This window comes from Argiope bruennichi, chromosome 3 (genome assembly GCF_947563725.1).
Source record: "Argiope bruennichi chromosome 3, qqArgBrue1.1, whole genome shotgun sequence".
In the NCBI taxonomy this organism is placed as follows: domain Eukaryota; kingdom Metazoa; phylum Arthropoda; class Arachnida; order Araneae; family Araneidae; genus Argiope; species Argiope bruennichi.
Genome location: NC_079153.1, coordinates 44913440 through 44938568, shown reverse-complemented (window position 1 = coordinate 44938568; position 25129 = coordinate 44913440). Strand labels below are relative to the sequence as shown.

Genomic DNA, 25129 nt, shown 5'->3' with positions numbered 1-25129 from the left:
CTAATTGCATATGAATATTTTTTTAATTTTACCTTATCTCAGATCCATAAGCACCATCTCCCAAAATTTTGACATACCAGCAGGTTATCATCCTATGGCAACAATCCAAGTAAGGCAAACATTTACTAGATGGCGCTTTATGACATTTTCAACAGGAGAGCAGATAGAAAAAGTCCGTTATAGTTATTTATTAAAAATTGTGTGTGTGCAAAATCTCGTTTTTTTAGGAAGACACCTATATAGATAAACTTAAAAAGCAAAACTTTATCTAAATATAAAATTTGATCTGATCTAAATAGTTTGAACCGTTTTTCGAGATTTTTCGAGACAGACGAAATAAATTTATATATTGCTCTCGTACAAGCAACAGGAATTGTTCGTTTAAAGTTATTACATAGGCGAAATCCAAATCAATGGCAAACATGCGATCGAGTATGAAAAACATACATGTGAGTCCTACTACTCCATCGGTTACACGCTTATACAGGTCAAGTATAGCCACATTTCAGTATTTAGTTATAAACATTGTCTGCATGTGTGCAAAATCGCATTCTTTTTTAGATAAGACATCTATATAGATATATTTAAAAACCAAAACATTATCTAAATATAAAATTGGATCTTAATCCTAAGAGTCGTTTCGGTGATGCACGAAATAAATAAATTTATATAAATATAAGAATTGTTCGTTTAAACTTATAAGATTAGCAAACATATTAAATATTTCCTGATATCGATCGTGGTGGCTTGGTGATAAGGTCTCGGATTCAGAACCAAAGAACCGGCGTGTAAGCTGGTCTGGTGCACGTTAAATGTCCGAGCCAAACGTTCTCCCGCTGGTGTGGAGAGAGAGGTGCCAGCTCAGGTGCCGTCCTCGTCATTTGACTGCGATTCAAAATTACGAGGTCTGCAACAAAATAGCCCTAGGACGTTAATATAACTAAACTAAACTAAACTGATATCAATCTTTATAAACAGTGTGATGACTACAATACGAAAAAAATAATAGTTCGACCAATATGCAACGTAAGAAATCTACATAAATAAATGGATTTACTCAAATCATCAGATATCCTGGAATAGTGATGTATGTTATGGATTTTAAGAAATGCGCATGATTTGTTTCAAATTTGAACTAAATCTCATATTGTTTCAACTGGTTGGAAAAAAAGTCGCTCAGCATGCCTTTTTGGTTTTATTTGCTACACCACGAAGCACAAAAGGTCATTTGTGGGAATTTGAAAATTAAAATCTGAAATTCATGGCATTCAGAGCGTTTTTTCCATACTCACAAGGATAGATCTCATGCGACTGGACGGACTGACAAACATTCTTTCTATAAATGGATTTCTGCAAATCTACAATTTTTATGTAAAAAAAATCATTTGAAGTTTAAAATCACAAGCTCCTTGTATTTTTATTTGTCGTGTTTTCATACAGAGATAGATGATTCAAAATTATTTTTTCAAACTTAGATGGCCTTATAAAATGTGGAAATTCATTAAAATCTCCATGCCGAATCCTTTGGAAATTTCAATTTCGTATTTGAAAAATATGAGAAAATGTATGCATATATTTGAGAAAATAAAAATGAATATATAAGAAATGAGAAAATAAAAATGATAACAGTAATATAAATTTCATAAATTACAAATTACAATATTCATCTTCCTAAAACGATGATTCATATAAAATCCCAATGATATTTAGAGAGCAGCAACAGTAATAATTCATTAACAGGAGCAAAGGGAATTATTTCCAGCATTAGCAGTCTTTTCAAACTGTATTCATTTGATCAAACATTCCTATTCTACAAAACATCAAAGTAGATAATACATTACGATTCAAGAAACTTCTATGTTATTATCTTAAATCTGAACATTGTTTTGGCTTGGGCTTCAAGTAAAGTACAAAGATTATTAATTGCAAGATTTGTTTGGAAAGGCTTGATTGATGTTCGTAAAAGACACGCTTTACGTCATCATGACGTCATAAGAGAGTCGACGGACGAGAAATCGCTGCGTTTCCTAATATATGATCCGAGGGATAAGGAGTTTTCCTTTATTTTGATAAGTCGATTATTATTGCAATGATTCTCATGAAATGTTTCTGCATAATTTCTCAATTAATCTCTACTAATAATAAAGATGAATATGTCTGTGTCTATTTTTTTTTGTTTGTGTGTGTGATGCCACTTTATAGTCTTGAACTTCGGCGTCATTTGATCTACAACTACCAAATATACTATTGTATAATCTGGAAATAGGAGAGTTCATTCACATTGAAATAATAAATGTGAGTGATAAGAATTGATAATGATAAGAATGATAAAAAATTTAATTAATTAAAAAAAATTGTAAAATGCTGCATTTCTTTAGCAATGATTTACGATAGTATTATTGCAGAATTAAATTCTTAATATAGTTAAAATTAAAAAATAATAATAATATTTTTGTTGATAGCAATATTTTTGCTGTATACTTCTTTCTATTTTTAATCATTTAAGACATATTTTAAGCATATATTGCAATAACGTATTCATTGTTGAAATACAACTGAAATAATTTTATGTTTAATAATAATATAATGAGGATTTAGTTTACTCTTCTATGTTGAGAAAGCTTTATTGTAAGGCATGATTTTAATAATATTTTTGAAATTTTATTGTGTGTGTGTGTGTGTGTGTGTGTGTGTGTGTGTGTGTGTGTGTGTGTGTGTGTGTGTGTGTGTGTGTGTGTGTGTGTGTGTGTGTGTGTGTGTGTGTTATACTTACATATATTATGTTATTACTGTTACTAAAATTTATTAAACGTTTGATTTGTGTGTGTGTGTGTGTGTATTATACGTAACATATATTATGTCATTACGTTATACGTAATGACATAATATATGTTATGTTAATAATTACGTTAAGACATTACGTTATACGTAAGACATGTATTATGTCATTACGTTATACGTAATGACATAATATATGTTATGTTAATAATTACGTTAAGACATTACGTTATACGTAAGACATATATTATGTCATTACGTTATACGTAATGACATAATATATGTTATGTTAATAATTACGTTAAGACATTACGTTATACGTAAGACATATATTATGTCATTACGTTTACAAAACGTTATTAAACGTTTGATTTGTGTGTGTGTGTGTGTGTGTGTGTGTGTGTGTGTGTGTGTGTGTGTGTGTGTGTGTGTGGGTGTGTGTGTGTGGGTGGATGTGTTATACGTACATATATTATATTATTACGTTTACTAAACGTTATAAAACGTTTGATTTCAAATTCAAACAGCAGTTAATTTTTTTAAAGTATTGCCAATTTTAATTAATTTTCCTATTATATAATTTCACGTGTAAAGACAGAAAAGAAAAGTTTGCGAACTTCGAAACGAATGATGCAAAGTATAAAATAATATGAAATTTATGTCAATCAAAATTTGAAGTTTAAAAATGCTTAACTGAAAATTTTATTTAGACATAGCTGCACAAAATATTTATTTGAAATTCCTAACATCCATTAATCCTGGAAAATTAATGGTCGACAAAGACATTTAGAGATTTCTAAAATCTAAATTTATTCAAATAATAAAATTCAATTCCGATAATAAAATTGAGATACATTAAAAATTAATCATCTACATGCAACTCCAGGAATGTTTAATAAAAAATGGTTTCTCCATGTTTGATTAAATAATGTACTGTCTTGAAATGTAACAATTTTGATTAAAAAATATAGACATAAATTTAATAAAAATAAAAAATATATTCATCTTCGATCATGATTGTCATCTTTCTCGTTCAAAAATCGTATTGTATAAGAACGGGCCAAGTTGCATTATCATTTTAAAATGGCAAAATAATATTTAATACGTTATAAAAATTTATCCAACTATTCAAAATACAAAACAGACTATTTTAATAATAAATGAATGGAAAAACAAATGAATTTATTAAAAATGATTAACTGTTAACATCATCCTATTACCCAAGTCTTCCGTATTAAAAATGTTATTTTTTTAGTTGAATTTCGACAAATGCTTTTTAAACAACAGCATCGAAATTTCTTAAAGATATAATAACTGGTAAAATGTATTTATTTTTAGGGCAAAAAAAAACTGTAAATATCAAAGCCTCTTTTCTCCTAAAACACTTCTCAAAAATGTTTCCTTATTCTTAAACCAATTATATACTTTTTCCAAATTTTCAAATTCGTTAATGTCAGAGCCTTAAAAAGTTATGAAATTGTATTTTTATTTTCATATTTACTAAATTGTCTTACCAGTTAAATTTTATTTTACAACTCTGATTTTCCTATTTTAATTGTTTTTTTGTTACAGTCTCTTTTACTCAACATTTTTCATTCAAGATATTCATAACTTCCATATTATTGAGCATTTTAATATATCTTGAAAACAAATTCCATCCAAATCAGTGAAATCTTTTTAAAATAATTCTATGTTTGAGTAGAATTCTTGAGGTAATAATTAAGTTAATTAATTAAAATATTTAAGTTTTTATTCAATTAAATATCTTTTCTTTCCATTAAATAACCGTTTGATTATAATTTAATCTCACAGCTTTGTTGCACCCAAGAATCGTGAAAAATATCTCAAAATATTAAATTAACAGTTGAATAGAATTCGATTTGTTTAATGAAATTTCTAAATACCAAAGTCAACTGTAAACAATTAATATACTTGAACATTGAATCAGTAGGCGGAAGAATCATTTAGATTAATTCTGTAGCGCTATTACGTCTTTCGGGAGTAATATTCAAAACAATTTAACTTTCATGTTTAGAAGAAATTCATATTAAATATTTTATCTTTATTTCATACTACAATTAAATTAATTAGCTTCTTTTGTCGTCGCAAGAAAGAAAGAAAAGAGGGAAAAACGCTTGAATAATATACACCTGTTTCGATAAGTTAAGAAAATTATCATTCATCGAATAAGAAACTAATCATTATGGAATTCTAGTGTACAACTTCCATGTTAATAAAAACCAGAAGAAATCGCTTATTACACTTAAATATATAATAATCACACTTAAGTTTGCAGAAATTACTAGAAAATAATCATAAAGAATACAAACCGAAAAAAATTCAAATAATAGTGAAAAATAAATAATTGCGGATAATTAATAATTTTTTACAAAAAATTTATAAATAAAAATGTTTTTACTCTTAAAAGCAGCTAGTTATTTAATTTAAAATGTAGGAATTATATGTATATAACATTTTATTTTCTATATTTATTATATATGACAAAGATATGACGTCGATGGAATTTTAGGAAATTGATATTATTTCTATCCATTTCCAAGCATTTATTTCCAGAAACTTGTGATATTTCCATCATTAAAGCTGGTGTAAATTTTATTAATGACTTGTTCTGCAAATGTGGCATTAACTAAAACAATTTTTGATTTCATGACTCTTTGGAGATGCAGATGTCTTCACTCACTCACTACCTCCTAAAATTTCAGATTGTAATAATTAATATTAATCAATGTCTGACACAGTGCAACTTTGGATTAAAAAAGTTAATGTTAGTCATCTAATTTATTATGGAATTATTAACAAATATTTTTTAAATAAAGAAATTCAATAAATTACTTACAGGAAAGTGATTTTAAGGCAAATTTGTAAAATAAGAACAACAAAAAATGGTAAGATTTGTCTGATTATGTTTGAAATAAATTTTTTTCAAAGACAAATTTTCAATTGAGTTATTCATTTCGAAATTATTTATTCAAATAGAGAAATAGATTCATTTCGCATTCTAATTTTCTATGCAGAGCTGAATATTTTTGAATTTAAAATAATTTAAAGTCACAAAAACTAAAAACTACTACATGTGAGCAAAAGTGTCATTATTCTAGAAAGGGTTAAAATCAAATGTCCAATAATGTAACAATATGTTTAGAGCCGTCTTTCCAAAGGATTCGAGATTTGAGATATTATCTCATCTCTTTCGGATATCATGCCTCGCTTTCAATTCTATTGATGATTTGATATGAACAAGCAGCTGATTAACAATCAGGAAGTTGATTTCGTAGTCAAGCATCCAGTCAACAGTTGTCTTAGTTATCTGACCACAGTTCAAAATTTCGAGTTCAGTTTCCTATGAACCTTGTGTAGATTGACTATTTGACATTTATCTCGTAAACGCAGTGAATTAATCATTCAGGTTCTGTTTAAATAAGTTCCTTGTTTTAAAATCAGATTTTACCATTCCCTAGTTTGTGCAGTTTGAGTAAATTTTCTAACATAAACACTGTTCTTTATATGATTATAAATGAAAGAAAAATGTGTGATTGGTATCTAATATCCAATGGCATATTCATTTATTTTATAATGTCAAGCCACTTTTCCTAAAATAAGCAAACTATATTTCCTGAACTGTATTAAAATGTCAGTATGGATTTGGTGCATATCAAATACATCTTTTGTTCCACATTGTATTTTTATAATGTTGTAAAGAATTTTTAAATTCATTCTTTATTTTCGTAATATATCCTAATTTTACTTCTTATATAATAATTACTTCTTATTCTTTTTCCTAAGTATTTCCTAGTTTTAGAATCTACCTTATCCTCTCTAAAATCAGAAAATATAAACTTCGTACATTTTATTAAAATTTGAAATGAGGTCAAAAAGACTTTTTAAACCGAAATCAGCTGCAGTAGTATTAATTTTGTAAGTAACTTTGGAGCTTCCAAATTCGGTATTTTTGTAAGATGTCTAAAAATTAGAGAAAATACATTATCCCTTATTTAGTGCAATAAATAGAATGGTGTAAGTTCTTAAACAGCACATGCTCCAAATATATTTTGTTAATAAAGCTATTAAGAGCAATATTTAATTAAAGCTTCTTAGCATATCAGCCGCCTTTGGCAATTGGTCGCCAAAGATGACAGATTAAAAATATACCAAAGGATTGTGAAATAAAATTGTGATATTTTTCTCATTCGTAAAGCTTTTGAAATAATATTTTTTTTCTAAAATATACTTTGTTCAGAATTTTTGATTGCAAAATAAATATCCAAGTCGAATAATTCTTATTTCCTATTGAATAAGGACAACTGAAAAACCAATTGTCTCCACAATTCCAAGTTTCTCAAAAGATGATTTAATGAATGACAGTGTCATCAAAAGTAGCACTTCAGACTGTCTCGAAGAATTTAAAATGTCGGAGATTTCGCAATACGAATATTAATTACAAGGAGATGGAAATTGGCGCATAAATGTTATTTTGCTTTTTCTTTTCTTTTATCATTATTACATTTTTTTTTAATTCTTGAAGCAATTAAAAACAGTGAATTCTTTTAAAATAGTCTTTGTTCAGACCGATTCCAAATTAAAACCCCGAAGCGAATATTGCTTACGTTTCATTTGAATTAGAACAATAGAAAAATCAGTTGATTCTGTGATCCAAGTTACTCCAAACATAATTTTTTGAATAACAACTTAATCAATATAAAATTTTGAATTTTTTGGACGAAGTTAACATGTCGCTTATTTTCTAAGACCAATAAAAGAAATACTAAATAAGATGGAATTTGGAACATAAATGCTATTTTGCTCGATCGTTGATTTAATTTAATTAAAAAAAAAATTCCTTCTGGCAGCGATTAAAAACAGTGGATTATTTTAAAACATGCTTTGTTTAAAACGGTTTCAAATTAAAAACTGAAATCAAATACTGATTACGTTTCATTTGAATCAGAACAACAAAAAAATCAGTTGACTCCGCGATCGCAAGTTTCTCAAAAGACAATTTAATGAACGGCAACTACATCAAAAGTGAAGCTTCGTACTTCCTCAACAAAGTTACCATGTCGCACAAAACTGATTTACCAACACAAATATAAGGAAAGAAAGAAAGAAATCCCAAAGGAGAAGAGATTTCGCACGTAAATGATATTTTACCTCAGTCGATCGGAATTGTGATGACATTAGCAAATCTTTGGGGGAAACTGTAGGCAAAGGAAGGGAATACTTGATAAACTTCTGTACTTGAAATCAATAAACATTTGTAAGAGGAAAAGTTGAACTTAAATCTGCTAATTAAAGTTGGACAGAACGTTTCCCTTGAAAATACTGTTTTAGTTTGTTTGTTTTTTATCTCTTATTTAAAAATAGTTTACTCTTACTGAGTCCATTGACAGATGCGATGAGATCAGGTAATGAATAGTTCAGTATTCGAGAACTTAATTTTCGTGGAATGAAACACAAAAGACAATAAATATTTTAGCATTTCTATGAGTTTAAGTTACGAATTAATTGGGGGTTTCAAAACAAAGCTTCACTGAGTTTACAATCCTTTTCTACTTTTTATACAATAAAAATGTGTCGCTATTTTTGTGGCTTTATATAATGATTTTTCCCTTTTCACATAATTTAACAAATATGCAGAGTATTTTAAAACAATAGCATGTGAATCTGAAGGTTTTTTTATTAATTAATTCATCAAATTAAATTGAAAAAATCCAGAAAAGAGGATAAATTAATAATGTGTTCTCAAATTAAAAAAAAAAAGATTTAAAAATATAAAAAGTATATCCAATAAGTGATAATTCCATTATTTTTGTTTATTTCTTTCAAAGTATTTAACTTTAGTTCAGGATCTTAAAAATATAGTTGTTGAATTTTTTCACACAAACAAAATATTTCTGCATCTCAAAATAATTAAAATTGACATTGAAAACTCAAAAATCAGATTATATTAGTTTATTTGCTTGTAGAAATTTTCCGGCATATTAAAAAAATTACAAAATTGGAATAAACTGTTTATAGCGAAGCAAATGTTTACTACAAAATTGAAGTGCAATGTTGAAAGGATAACACTGAATAAAAAAGTAGAAATATTGAATTTTCCACAGCTAATTTACAGAATACCATTTTTAAGAAGCAAAATTTATTGTATAGATAATAAAATTATATTCCATAGATAATAAAATTATATTGTATAGATAATAAAATTATATTGTATATAAAAAGTTATTACTCTAGACTGGAGTTTTTGACAATATTTTTCATTAAACATAGAAACACAAATGTCACTGTCTTTCCTTAAATAATTTTTTCCCTTATTTTTACAGAATGGTAATCTTTCTCAATATCTAAAGTTTCACATTACGAAATAAATAGTTCTTAATCTTCTTCGTAGAATTTTTTCTATATTATATTATATTATATTATATATAATGACAAAAATCAAACAATTTGTCCAATACATCTCAAAAGAAATGACATTTTTTGAAATTAACATCTGAATAACTTTTTATTTCATCTAGAAATGCTCATGCATATTACTAAAATTTCATGGAATTATCATCATGAAATTTTCCGTCAAGTAAATTCTTATATTTTACATTTTACGTATTTTATATTGCATGATTTTTTTTTATTGCCCGTAATCAGTCATAAAAAATCGAGGAGCAACATATATAACAAATACATTTAACCACTTAATTAATGTTTGCCATACATGATACGAATTTCAACTACTCACTGACATTCAAAACATTGATATAGATGCAGGGGCATTCACTGTTTCGTAAGGTCATGCTTTTGTCATTAACGAATGAAATAACAACCAGATTGTTACTGTTTATAGCAATCTAGCTAGAAATAATTAAAGTAAACAGCAAAAAAAAAAAAAAAATGCACGATCGTAACATTGCAATTCCAAAAAATATTCATTATAATTAAATTTATCAATTGAGTTACTCCCTACAAATGGATGCAATTGCTGTAACCCATGTTAAATTAAGAAATCAAAAACGTGATCCGACTTTCAAGTAGTTGCATTGCTAAAAATTATTCCAAAAACAGCTAAAACTCATTGCGGTTAATCTATAAATGGAGCTTGCCCTTCATATAAGCCACTAATCTCTTGTTCGTAGAGCATTTTGTAAATGATACGAATAATGGACTTTCAATGCAAGTGACTTTTGAAAATTTTGAACTCTAGTCATGTTTAAGACTCCCAGAACAAAGTATCGATACCATTTTTTGCTTTTGCTTAGAATGTGAAATAAGAAAATAAAATTCTATTTTTGTCGCTTACGATGTGATAAGAGAGAAAAAGAAAACTCTCGAAGTAATGCAATATTCCAGTAACACGTAAGAGGAATTGAATTTTTTTAAAAACATTTTCTAGAGAATGTATTCTGTTTCTACAAAAAGAACGTATGGTAATCGTTAAAAAAATGCGAAATTGTGATGGATATCCAAGTTCCAGGCTTCTAACAGTCAACATTTCTAAATATACATTTTTGTATGCCTGGAAATACGTTAACTCAAATATGCTTTGAATTAGAAGAATAAAATTTAATATAAGAACTTATTATCAAGTTTTAAATTAAATTCTTTCAGAGTAAAGTCAGTCTGTCTCGCTTTCTGAGTACAAATAACAACGCTAACTACAAAGCATAACGAACTAGATAAATGTAATTTGGTATACAGTATTTTTATCTAAGATGTAGATACGCATCAGATCCTAAAGAAAATCCATGAGTTTGCTGCTATTAGCGATAGGCGAGGACCGAATTCGCAACCTTTGGGTCCGTAGCCGAGTAACATGACCACAAGACAAAAGAAATTGCTCATGTCTCGTAACTGTTATCTGGCTTATAAAGCGGCACCACAAGTTCATCGAACGTCGGTCTGCACTTTTATATGCATGTAAACGCCATAATTCGAAAATGTAACAGCATAGGTCTATGAAGTTTGGTTCCCAGTTTTAGCACCTAAATTGTAGATTATTATCAAGTTTTGAACAAAATCTATCAAATTTGGCCTCAGTAATTTTGCAATTATGAAAATGAAATGTTCTCAAAAATGCAAAGACTTAAACTAATGAATTTTTAGATGTGATCTTATGATTACACTTAAATTTTTACATCTTATTTATATTTCAATAGATTGTAAAAACGATGTCCGAAACACATATTTGATTCTGGTACTTGTGTATTAACAGTACGCCAAAAATTAATAGCCATAAAGAAATTGCTAAAGAATACACACTAGACATAAACGTGCACATATCTTATATATTTATGAATCAGCATTAAATTGCTAAAGTCATGTCAAAGATTCTATATTTCGTAACTATTGTTCGCGAAAAGCATGCAGGCATTCAATTACTTAATCATCATATTTTGAATCAGAATCAAAAGGCTATATATAAAATATCATTATTTTTAAATAAAACGGACTCAATTTCAATTTCTGCTAAAGAAAATATAAAAACTCCTTACAGACCATAAAGGTACTTCTGAGGAACAATGGTTTATTATTTTATATTACTAAGATACAAACACAGTATTTCACTTTTATTACATCAGTGTTACTTTTCGGAAACATTAACTAACTTTTATGGCTCTTTGACACGCAAATGACATTTATTTAGAAGGAATAAAAAAGATTTAATGAGGTATGAATAGCAAAGCGATGTGACCAAATTTGCAAACCAGCATACATTTAGATTGCATCAAAACCCATTAAGAAATTGTCTTGAATTTCTTAGCGATAATTAGACATTTTTGTATATTTATAATCCAAATTCTGATATTTAATAAAGATATAATGTACTCTAAATTTATTTTTAACCAATAGCTTTTTTTTGCTACGTACATATTAAAATTAGTGATGATTTTAAAAATAGAAAAGAATAATTTCAGCAAAATGTTAAAAACGAGTACGTTACAAAGTGTTCATTTTAATCGCGATTAAACAACTAATTCGTAAACAGTTAAAGATAGGTATAACCGTCCTTCGGAAAAGTGATCTAAATGAATAAGAATTTGTATTTTATGTTGTTTGAGTTTATATTTATGAATAAATCACGAGATTTTTTTTATATATATAGCACGATTCTATCATTCATATTTGGTAAGGTATTGTTACGAACATGTAATATTACTTCTCTGACACATTAATCTCAGCATTGGAAGAGAATTACAATTAAGGTTAACGGATGCTGCATGGATAATTCAATGACCTCTCTTTCTCACAATCTCGCCTGTCAAACATGTTGGCTATTTGGCGATAATGATGAATGGGCTGACTTTGGCGACAAAAATGTAGTTTCTGGAAAACTCAAGAATTATGGCCAAATCTCTCTTACAAATTTAGATTTCGGGATTATTCTGAAAACTTTCATGTGATTTCATGCCTTATCGGATGATAATATAAGATCAGGAGATCCCACAAGAAACGAATTAAGTCTTTGGAGTATCGATAGCCGTGCGAGTCCTGTAGATTTTAAGACTGGTATTGTTTACGATTCAGAAATTTCCTATCTGCATGGGTAGTTAGGATCAATAAGGGCTGTTCTTTGTGTATCTATCGACTAAGTTTTTTTTTAAATCTATACTCTATCGTTTCTGGAATATTCAAAGAATAAAGCATTGTTTTCCATCAACCAGCTTGTTGTATTTTGTTCAGGAGACACTTGATACAAGGAAATGCAGGAAGAGAAAGATATGGGCATGAGGAAATGAAAGAAATGAAGGATCTATCCTGACCCGAAAAAGAAATGAGAATATAGATCTTAAGATTAAAAAAAAATTTAGAATAGGCATAAGAATAATAAAACTCATGCTAACTGTAGAATGAGAGTTTGTATTAGTAAAGGACGATATCCAAGATTTGAAGAGAGAGATTGAATAAATAAAAATATATGTAAAAAAGAGAGAATAACGGCGGTATCCAAAGTGTAAAATGAAAGACCAAAGAACTGAAGGTCAAAAGTCAGAGCAGAATAACAACATCAAAAACATATTTGTTGATCTCGTAGTCAATCCAAGCCCTTCCTTGGAAAACTCAGAACTCTTACATTCCACACCAATTGCCGTACCCTCGAATTTTTTTATGACAAACTTCATACATTGTCTTAAAAAGTCAATTGATTGATATGAAGGTCACAAACGATAGAACTTTTGAAAAACCACGCAGCTTGTAGCCTCTTTCTGATAGTCACCATTGATTTTGCAATAAATTCGATATCATAAATCAACGGACTTCGTAACTATTCCGGAAAGCTGTTGAAGCTTAATTTGGAGACCACCAAGTTTCATTGAACTGAGATGAGGACAAAAATGACAGAAGCCTGGAGAAAATCTGCAAATTTTAGCCACTGATATGGAGCGACTAATGAGCCTGGCCTACACAAAGTGCTTTATTCAGGAAATCTTGGCAACTTAAAGCTAAATCAGATCTATTGAACACGAAAACATGAATTATTCAATGAGATTGTGACACCCAAAGAAAATGAAACTATTTCTGGAATATAGCATGAAGCTTGAAGTTATGAAAACTATTTCGAAGACTTCCGATACGATAGACCAATAGAAATAAAGGATGATACCGTCAAAGAAAGATGTCAAAAATGACATGTTTTATTATAAGGTTTGCTTGTAAGTTGTATATGAATTGCTCTCTTTGAATAAATTTTATCCTATTTCGAATGTATAATTTCTTTCAAGAAAAAATTACAAAATAATGCAGAAAGTATAAAATGATTCAGAACTGATGCAAAAACACACGTTCTCCTGAAAATCAAAATGAAAGTAATGTATTATTAAATGTGACCAAAGCTCTCGGTTTCCTGTAATATTAAAGTTGCTATAATTACAGCTTCTTAATTAAACATTTATAATATAATGAACTGTTTATTGAAATTATTTACATTTACTATTATTTGGCAATGAATGAATTAAAAATAATAATTTCAAATTGAAATTCATTAGTATGGTTTACTTGAGAAAATTATTAAGAAAAATTAATTGTATTTATTTTTACCATTTTAATTCAATAATAAACACTATCACGGTAACAATATTAAATGAAATTACTCAACATAATTACTCTAAATCCACTTACTCTATGAAATGCAAATTTTCTTAGAAAAGAATAACCAAAATTACATAATAAAATATACAAATGAACGCATCCAAAGAATGCTAATCATTGTTCTTATTTGTTAGTATCTGAAATGCTGAGTTTTTATTGCAGAGAGAAATACGTGAAAAGAAGAAACTATTGCGATGAGAATGGAATGGTGCAAATCTCCATTTTCTGACTCATAATGGCCCTTTTTTTGTAAACGGACATCATCCAAGCAAAACGAATCCCTAAGGTCCACATTCAGTCATAAACAGCGACAAATCGTCCAATATTTACACTCTCCGGCATAAGATACTCAAGGCAGTAAACCCTCAAATAATTTTTCCCCATGCCGGGAAATTGAGGTCGTCAGGAAAATATTTACTCTTTTGGTCCGCTTTATCGAAAGAAGTGGAACATTTCTTTCAATTCTCTGTGTCATTCGAGGATTACAAAAGAGGAATTTATGTTTGTTATTTCTGCGATTAGACAATAAATTGCAAAGGACAGACTCTCCGATGGTATTAAATTTGAGTTTAGTGAATGGGATGTGTTATTATTCTTTGTTTATCGGACTGTTTTATTTTCTTGTTTGTGTATAGTATAGAATCTGGTTTCACATTTTACAAAATCAAGTCACGGAACAAAATATATTTTATCCAAAATTTATAAAAAAAAATATGCATTATGGCCAAAACAAAAACATTTCCTTTTTTGTTGACATCAGCAATTAAAATTATGAGCGGAATGATAAATTGTTTCGTATTACATCTAGGGAAAGCCTCGGAAAACGAAATTCTCAAAAAGTCCAAACGAAGTCTAGTGGGAGTTATCTATACGAATCTTTCTCGCATGCTCTCTTATACTCTTAATCCTCTTCTCCGCTCAAAATTGTAGAAACTGACCGAGCACTGAATGTTAGCGGCAAACACAATAATTAAGAATTATAGATTTTTTGGAATAAATCTAGCATTTTTTATGTATTTACTGCACGAATGTTTATTTTGTACACCTTTTTTTAGAAGGTTATAAACAATTTAGACACGAAATTGCAGCTGTAGTAATATCGAATACCGAATTGCATTAACTCATTGTTTCAATAATTATGACGCTCGCATACATGTGAAAGTACAGAGAGACAGACGGTCGATAGTTTAGAAGATTCGGTTCTATATTTGATAAGAATCTACAATTTGGATGCTAATTCTGTATAGAAAATTCTATCTAACTCTTATATTATAGTTATAGAGTTCACTTGTACTTGAACAGCCAAGTAGACAAAATTTCTCTGATTGGATGGCGCTCAAATTTTTCTAGGAATCTACAATCCAGATCTTAAGCCCATAATTCGAATTTCGTCCATACAGTTCAAAACGGTTTTGCGTTATCGTGTTCACAGGCAAGGAGATATAATGCTAAGAATGTGTTTTCTGAATCAGGTAGTCTAATGTAGAGATTCGTCCAAATTTCAAGTTCAAAATGTCTTTGAAGATTGCAATATTTTATCTATACTTTATATATGAGGAAGTAAATATTTCTCATATAACCCATTTTTATGGAAAAGTTCTTGTTTTGAAGTCTTTAGTCTTCTATTGATTATGTCACAATAGCAGTGAGCTTTCTTTAATCTTTTCGAAAATAATTCGATTTTTCTTTTATAATGGAGTATGAAATATAATAATTAAAATATTGAGGAATTGCTCGCTGTTTTGAATAAACACATGTATCCTTGTCAGCTTTATTGGGTCAGCTTTTATATGGTCTTATAATCATATGATATTAGAACGTTCAACTTGAAAAATAAGTTTATGAAATTTAAAATATAAAAGATTGTCATAATCGTTTGTTAAATCTTAAAAATTTTTATATTTCATGGAAAAGTTCTTTTCTCTACACTAAAGAGCACAACATGGGCCGTATTATAAACAACCGATGATAGAATACACCCTCGAATTCGTCTATTCCAGACTTATAATAAATTCATAAATCGTATCTAATGGCCAAAGGAGAGAATTCTCTCCCCCAAATTTTCTTCCATGCTCTTTAATGAAGTTACTATCCTCCCTCCCTCTGCTTAAAATCGCAGTCCTTAAGCAAGGAAGTGCTCAGATTTTTATTTTCAGAGCTCTATACATTAGTTTCTCTCGCTTTACAGTATAGTAATGAAAAGCCAATATTCACTTTTACACGCCTTTATCTTGATTGCATGAGACCAACATTTGCCAAAGTACTATAAACTTTGTAACAAAATCCTATAACAAATTTCAAACATAACTGCTAAATTTGTGTACCAAATTTTTTTCAACAAACATCTGTACCTTTTATAGCTATGGTATTCACTTATATTCGGAAAGCCAGACGTAAATCTTTTATTGCAAATGAATGTTGTTCAAAATTTAATTAAAAAGTCCATAAATTTAATGTTAAGATATTATAAATTTTACCCATATTATTCAAAGAATTTCTGGATCGTCATATTCACAGATAGACAGGTCTTATTCCAAATTAGGTTTTCCGAACTAGGGGAAATTTGAAATGTGAAAATTAGTTAAAATCTCAATTTCTCTAATATTTCTCAATTTTTTTTATTGTTAAAATCCTTTTTTTCTCTTTGTACACATAGTAAAAGAGAAAGTAAAACCACTAGGAATCATCTCCAAAAAACTTTCTAACATACTTTCTAATAGGCATATTATACTAGAGAAATCCTTACATGAAATTGGCGTACAAATTTACGAAATATTAAGTTTTGGCGTGAATTTAGCATTTTTACTGAATATGTGTCTTTTTTTGGCGAGTTATTTGGTTGATTAATCCTTGGCATGCCGTTAATAGTATCCAAAAAAGAATTTCCGAATCCAAACGCGTTTTTCCATAGGATTGAAACAAAAAATTTCCCACGGACTGCATTGGTAGTTACAAAATCCCATAATAAGTTTACTATTTTGAGTCATTTGATAGATGTCTAAACTTTAGATATTATATATGTGTACTGAGTTTTATTTGTCTAGCTCTCTAGGTTTTATAATTATAGTGTTAACTTATATACGGACAGCGGACAGATGAATTTCATCTGAACAGATTTTACTCAAAAATTGACCGAAATCTGCTTATTTTATGTGAATCTAGGCCACCAAATTTTAATCGCCTCACTCCAAGAATTTGTAAATTATCGTAAACACATACAGACGAAAAATTTCCAAAAATAGATTTTTCTGACTTATAGAGGTCTAAAACGTGGAGATTCATCAAAATATAAAATTCGAAATTTTCGACGATTGCTATATTTTCTCTGTATTCCTATACGAGAAAGAAGAAAAGATATATCTGCAATTAAAAAAGACAGATTGATTTAATTGTAGCCAAGGAATCCTAATCGCAGTATTTATTTGTATCAGCAGAAAGTATCATTTTTATTGCAAAGAAAAAAAATCTTAAAAAGTAAGTCAATGCAACGGACAAAAAGTAATCCCATAGCTCTACGTTTAGAGTCATAAACTGGAACAAATCACCCGATATTTACACTTCCCAAGAAAAGATACTCCGGGCGAACAAAAGCAAAATAATTCTATCTTGTGCCATGAAATGTGATAGTCAGGGAAACATTTACTCTTTCGATTCGTTTTATCGAGAAAAAAAGGAACTTTTCTTTCATCACTCTGTTTCATTAGAGGATTACAAAAGTAAAATGGATGCTTGTTTATTTCTGTAATTACAGTAGTAAAAATAATGGATAGTGGATATGATATCTTTAAATTCCATTGCAGTATATACAACATTTTTCTTTATTTTTCTATCATTTTTTAGTTTGATTTATACGAAATAATATGAGCACTATTTTTGTAATCGTCAAAAAATGTGCCATCGAAATTTTGATAAACTCCACTATTAGATCTATCTGAATTCGAAAAATTATCGTAATTGCATGTGTATTGGTTGATTAAATTATCTGGCATTGAATTCGATAGTTCAAATACAAGGTCGATGTTAGAAATGTGTAAGTATAGTTTCTATACTAAAATTCTTTAAATTCAGATTTTAAAAGAAAATTGCCTACGATTCTCTGCTCAACTGAGATTGATAATTTCCATTTTTTTTTCGTATTACGGAACTTTCAAACAGTTATAAAATTCTTTTAAATAAGCATATTACTTATTCCATAGTTCAAGTTCTATAGCACATATTGAGAAATTACCATACCAAATTTAAATAAAAATTAAGCATCAGATATGAATTTAGGATTTTTTAGAATATATTATCAGCATTGAAAATTTAAGAAAACAGAATTTTAAAATGAAAAATAGCATTGAACTTATATAATGCAAAAATTGATAAAATTTTCGAAAGAATGGACATAAAGCGAAATTCAAACTGTTAAATAAAAAAATTGTTCAGATATTAGGAAATTAAATAAAATAATAAATATGAATTATTTTCCTTAAAAATAGATTCTTCATCACAGACACATACCTTCATATAACTTAGTTAAACTTTAAATCTCGGTAATAATTCATCAAACAGTAATGATAAATGTCAGTGTTGTTCTCCTAAGTGATGATGTTCAATAACTACAATAAATTTTTACAGGCGCATAAAAATACATTTCATTTCCCATAAAGAAGGATTCTAACGTTAAGAAAAGAAGTTACAAATAATACATAAAAGATACTGAATGAAAACTTAAATATCCTTTAAATTGTACCTTAAAAAATTAATTACTTTCGGCGCTATTTCACTCATTGTATGGAGATTGAATTACCTGAAACGAATTCATCGAATAATGTCCTCTACATAGATTCTAGAAAATTACCTTCGCGCGGCAGTTTCATGTGTTGAACAATAGCTTTCGCAGAAATTTTTCCACATTACTTTTTATCGCCATAGCCATAATTTTGCTAATGGATCCACTATCGCTCTCTCACCTGCCGTATCAGTTGACGGATCATTAACAATTGTCCAAGACTGATAAGGAATTACTTTTATCAGACATTCTAGTCCCCAGAATAAAAAAAATTATTCAGATACTGAATTAATGTAATGTTCTTACGTATACGTTTCCGCGAATTATCTTGAGCAGCATTCGAAAACTTGTGGAAGTGGCCTTCCGAAGTTTTTTAGTATATTCTCTAATAAAAATGTTATAGTCCTTTCCTAGCATAAAATTGTGGACCTTGGGTAAGACCACGAATACCTTTCATAGCATTTGAAATACTGATACGAAATATTGATCTTGTGCTTGAAGTTAGCATTTTGACGGAATCTATTGTATGATCCTTGGCGATATTTTTGGTGATTAATCCCTTTCATGAGCTTAAGAGTGCCAGAAAACGAATTTTGGTTTTAGATACAGTTTCCACCCGATTGAAAACAAAATTTGTAAAAGAACTAAAATTGTAGTCTCAAAGCGCATACAAAATATCATATATGTAAAACATTGCATTTTTCAGTTGTAACGTTAACATGTTTGTGAAAATACTGCCGGCTAGTTGGTCAACACCTTGACAAATATGGTTGCAAATTTGATAAATATCTACACGGTAGATGTCGAATCTATGTGCCGAATTTTATCTCTCTAGTTCTCTACATTTTGTAGTTACTAGTTACCTTATAATCGAACATACGGAGTAACAGAGTCCCTCTGAAAAAATTTCGCTAAAAAGTTGTTTTGGATTTAGAGAATTAGTGCAAAGATTATTGTGGTGGTAAAATGATAAGCCAGACAACAACTTCCGGAGAAGAGAGTACACTTTTGTCTAGTGGCTTGTTACTCGGCTATGAACCCTAACGTTGCGGGTTCGAACCTCAAACCTGCACAGATTACATACGAAATTTTATTTTTAAAGTTTTTTGAGTTATCTTGTTTATAGGTAGACATGTCAAAAGTGTGTTATTTAAGGAATATTCGAAATGTGGAGAGTCACAAAAATCAAGAAATCGATTTTTTTAAAAATTACGATACATTATCTATACTTCTGATACGAGAATGTATATAAAGAAAAATCTTGCGGAGATGTTTTCATCCAACTTTCTTGCAATGTACTTACGCGATTTGAAGAGCTTTGTCGTGTATAGTCTAATGAAAGGAATCAAATAGTTATTTTAGAATTCTTTCCGATGACGATCTATTCCAAACACCGGACACTCAAATGCCTGTTACGTGTTTATAAAATAAAAATTGATTTCAAAATATTTTTTTTGTCTTTTATTTCTCGAATCACGGAATTGAAGTGTTCCTCTTTTCTTCTATCTTTTAAAAAATATATATTACATTAAATATACTCTACGTCTATTAAACAGCTCCTTACCATTCAGCAACGATGTTTCAGTTCGGTAAAAAAAAAAGAAGTGGACTGTTATAAATATAGACTTAATATCTTACTTTTCAAATTGCATCTTTTAATTCTACATTATAAAATGAAACTTTGTATTTTATTGGTTTTTAATATACAGTGAAATAATTCAACATTTAACGTTAAAATTGTTAGAGGGCCAAAGCCCAAAACGGGAAGAAACCACTAAAGAAACAATGGATGGATTAGAGTGCGGCGATTGGTTGTGAAACATTTACCAGATATAAAATAGAATAAAATTGATTAATTGTGCAGCGTTATCTAAAGCTTGTTTTGATTTATTCATATTACAACTATGGAAACTCTACCTGACAGCATTCGCATTACAACTATGGAAAATCTACCTGACAGCATTCACATTACAACTATGGAAAATCTACCTGACAGCATTCACATTACAACGATGGAAAATCTACCTGACAGCATTCACATTACAACTATGGAAAATCTACCTGACAGCATTCACATTACAACTATGGAAAATCTACCTGACAGCATTCACATTACAACTATGGAAAATCTACCTGACAGCATTCACATTACAACTACGGAAAATCTACCAGACAGATAGACTTAAATGCATTGTCATTAACAACAGTGCCACCAGACGATGAACTGTACCGAAACATTATTAGCTGAACGAGCGGTGCACATACATCCTAAGCCTTAAGACTAAACTATTGTTAATAATTAACTGACAATCTAACTGCGTATCATTCTTTCGTGTCTTCTGTATTTGAATAATATTGTTTTATTTCTGAATAATCAACAACGCATTGCGGATTATCTATAAAATAAACTACCTGGAGTTGTACAGAAACATTAAATTTGTTCACTTATTTAAGCAAAATAACTCATGCATCTTTAGTTTAATTTCAATTAATTTTATTTTCAATCATTTAAATATATTAATAAGAGTCCATTCTAATCTTCACCATGATACGTTTCGAAAAAGAGAGTCTCTGGACTGCCCTTTACCTTCCCTGGTTTTGTGTTATTCATGCTGAAATCTTGATCTCCAAAACCCATCATCCTCGAAATATATGCTGGAATCGGTTGCCCAGGCACAACTGGGCGACAGCCACAATCACAAACTCGATAGGCTTGATAAGAAATCGTTTTGTTACAATAATCGCAGATTTCTTCTCGGCTGTGTGAGTCATAGTTTCCATTCCTCTCAGACTGGCATTTTGGACATTGTGGCGCTGGCATAAATGGTCTTCGAAATCTATTTGGGAAAGTAGGTTGTGATCTTGGGATCATCTTGCCGATATTTCGTGGATCAAAAGGGAGCAACCCGACTAAGACTATTGGTTTCCTACAAAAAATTATATCCAGGTAAAAATATCTAGTTTTACTGGATCATATATAAAAATTTCAATTATATGTCTGTGAAAACATAAAAAGAAACGTTATGTAGGGATGAAAATATAAATACAAACTAAAATTCATGAGAACACATGAGATAGTGTGAGATAACTGTTTAATGAAACCTACCCTTCTAAGCTAATTTGATATTTCACGAACTTATTAATAAAATCTACAATTTTAAGCTAATTTTGATACTTTACTAACAATTTTAAAGACCTTAGCAGATATAGAGTTACAAGTCTATGTTATAAACACCTTAAAAATAATACTAGGAAATACGGAAATAAAATTGAATAAACCATGAATTTTTTGTAATTATAATTACAATTTGGATAAGCTGTATTTGCAATCTAGTTCTTAAGAGTAAATATTTTCTATATCTATAAATAGCTTTCCAAATCTCCGGCAAACAATTTTTAAGCTTGCAAGGATCAAACTTCAGATTAGCAATATTCTCTGTGAAGGCATCAATGAGACACTTTTACGATTGTGATTTCAGAATATTTTGGAAATAAAAAATAAAATTTTGGCACTAATTAAATAACATTGAAAGAGCTAAAACTCGTCAAATGTAACATCAAAACCAAACTAGCATTTCAACCTTATGGGCGCGCTTGAGCGAGTTTCTAATTTAAGAGATGAAAACAAACATCTATTTAATGCCGGGTATACACTCGGGCACTTATGAGACTACCAGTAAGCAGCGCATGCGTAGAAAGGTTGAAAAATGCTGTTCTGCCCATAGCAAGTTATTGTCCCGACGGGACAACAACATGGCGCTGTATTGTATTTGTTTTCCTTACTGCGCATGCGTTTGTAGAATTTCGTGGATTTTTTTGGCTTGGAAAAAATTGATCACTTATCAGATTAATTCCGATATTTGTTGCTCCTTATTCTTTCTGATGAGAGGCTGTGTTTTCTTTCATTTTATTTGCCATTTTTTTCCTATAATTTCCCAAATTTTGGCATCTTGACCATTTTTTTTTTTATTTCTCCATATTTCTTTGTGTAGATATCCATCATTTTAATACGATATGCAGTGAAAAATAATTTCAGTGACGCCATAATCAGTGACATTTTAGTGACATAAATCAGTTCCTTTCTACGCATGTGCTGCCTACTGGCCGTCTTATAACTTGCCGAGTGTAATCCTAGCATAACTTTAAATAAAACTAACTCTTGTTTGGTTGTTTATATTCACTAAAGAATCGACAGTCTTTCAATGTTAATTAGTAGGAACTAAAATTACTTTTCTAATGAACACCTGCCATAAATGAATTTCCTCGCTGTTTCTGGATATAAAAAGGCATAAAATTTAACAATTACTAATTATTTTCTTAATCTGAAACGGAATAAGAAACGATAGTTCTTAATATGGTGGTCCCCAGAATTAGGTCATCATGCAGAAAAGTTATATCATCATCCAGCAAAGGTTGTGAAATCTTGCGAGACGTGAAACATTGCTTTCAATACTCCAGTTTAAAAGTTCAGTCACACATAGCAAAACTCAGATGAGAATAGTTGAAATTGTAAGGAGGAATTCTTACAATGCTTACTTCAGCCATCATGGGGAAAATGAAAATGAAAGATTCGGAGATATTTTTATGAAGTTTTCGTCATCACTATGAAGGAATAGATGTTATCAGAATATTGTTTTACTGTCATTTTGATATTTGCGAAGTTTTCATCCAAATTTTAATAGCAGCTTTTACTTTCACAGCTCAAGCGTATTAGTATAAATATGGAATTTATTTTTCAGCACTCGCAATGGTAGTAAAAAAAATCAAATATATGGAATCTATAAAAGGGTTGCGTGAAAAGTAATTTATGCATGATTTCGCAAATAACTTTTAAAGCAACGAAGCGTATGCTAGTTCGAAAATATTTGTATTTGTAACATTTACTAAACTGAAATTTTCAGCCTATTTAAACAATGGTATTTATTAATTAACGGTGAAACATCCAAATTCGCCAAATATAGCACCAAACCAAATTCTTCGCCATATTGCTTCATGTTTTTCATCATGTTGTTTATTTTTGCCAACGAATCGCCAAAACTTCACCGTTAATTAATAAGTACGAAAACAATAAATACATCATATCGATACTTAACATTCTAAGCATTACCTGTTTTGTAGATGCTTTGATTGTCCTCTGGATGCCAACATTTTTTCATACATTTTATTTTGTTTTTCTGTCATCTCTTTCAAAAATTTATGTTCTGGATGACGAACCATTGTTTTCTGGAATTCTAAAACAAAATTTAAAAAAATAATAGAATTTAACGAGGGAAAGAATAGAAAGAGGGAGAACACAACCATTTCCCTGTTTTTAAATACTGTAATGAAAAATTCCTATAATAACCTACCTAAAATTACATAAATTAAATGTAAAAATCTAACAGAATTATCTACTGAGATTAATTGTATTTATTAATTAATGGTGAGGTATTGGCGATAAGTTGGTGAAAATACGATTTTCTTCTTGCAAACTTCGTATAAACAACGTAAAGTGATTCTTGTTTTCGTCTGGTAAGTGCTGCATTTGGCGATTCTTGGCTCCTTCACCATTAATTAATAAGTACCAAATTCAATACTTTCACTGGTAGAAAATGAATTAATTGCTTAATAAACTTTTGTTAACTTGAAATATTGGCATATTAATTTTTATGCTTTATCTTTTATTCTTACTTAATGTTGATTGCTTTGTTTTGGTTTGGCTTAGATTAATGGCACAAGGGCCAGTTCGGCTATACTGCTCTAAACGTTCGTTATTTTTTAGGCAGTAAAATGTTTTAATAATACAGCTAAAACTAGATTATTTCAAAAATTTAAATTTCTAGTTAAATGAGATCTCATTTTGTCGTCAATACTCCACAAAACATTAAAACGCTAGGAAAATTACTTATCTGTTTACGGTATTTTTCGCTTGCTGAGTTGTGCATTTACTATAATAATCTTCTGAAAAATGGAAATTACAAATGATTGGCAGATGAACATCGATTAAAAAATTTAATTAAATTAATATTATAATTGAAAACATTATTATTGCTAATAAAACAATCTAGCGTTACTTTTAAGATAAAAGATGAGCAGATAATATTTATCCTTTTGCAATTCTTACTGACTTAATTTTAATTAAAATAATCTGCTCACGAATTTTGTCAGAACAGAAAGTAAAAATATGAAAAATATCTGCTCCAGTTTTTCGAAATCGTTTGTCTTTAATTCACAGTTTTTCATTTTAATATTATCTTTTCATTCTAACGACATTCTTTACAATTTGTTGTTCTTTCCGTGGACTTCCAATGATAATTCGATAAGTTAATGATTGTTCAAACTGCTTTTTCTACAGAAATTTCGACATTTTTTGCCTAAATGAAGTATTAGTTGAACCGATTAGGTATATATTTATTTTTTAAAATTGCTTTTTACTAAAGGGATCTTTTACGTTATCTATTAGGAATTATTTTATTTTTTCCCTTTGCTGTTTCTATT

General features: G+C 29.3%; 1 protein-coding gene across 1 annotated transcript in view; it reads right to left on the bottom strand.

Annotated features, from left to right (window-relative positions):
* Positions 1-21185: 21185 nt before the first annotated feature.
* Positions 21186-25129, bottom strand: part of LOC129962821 (uncharacterized) — a 78000-nt gene continuing 74056 nt past the window's right edge. The window contains exons 2-3 of the mRNA XM_056076819.1: positions 23760-23875; positions 21186-21579 (exon numbers count right to left, since the gene is read on the bottom strand). Coding sequence (XP_055932794.1) covers positions 21186-21579; positions 23760-23869 — 504 coding nt within the window. The 5' untranslated portion in view covers positions 23870-23875. The remainder of the gene's footprint in view (positions 21580-23759; positions 23876-25129) is intronic.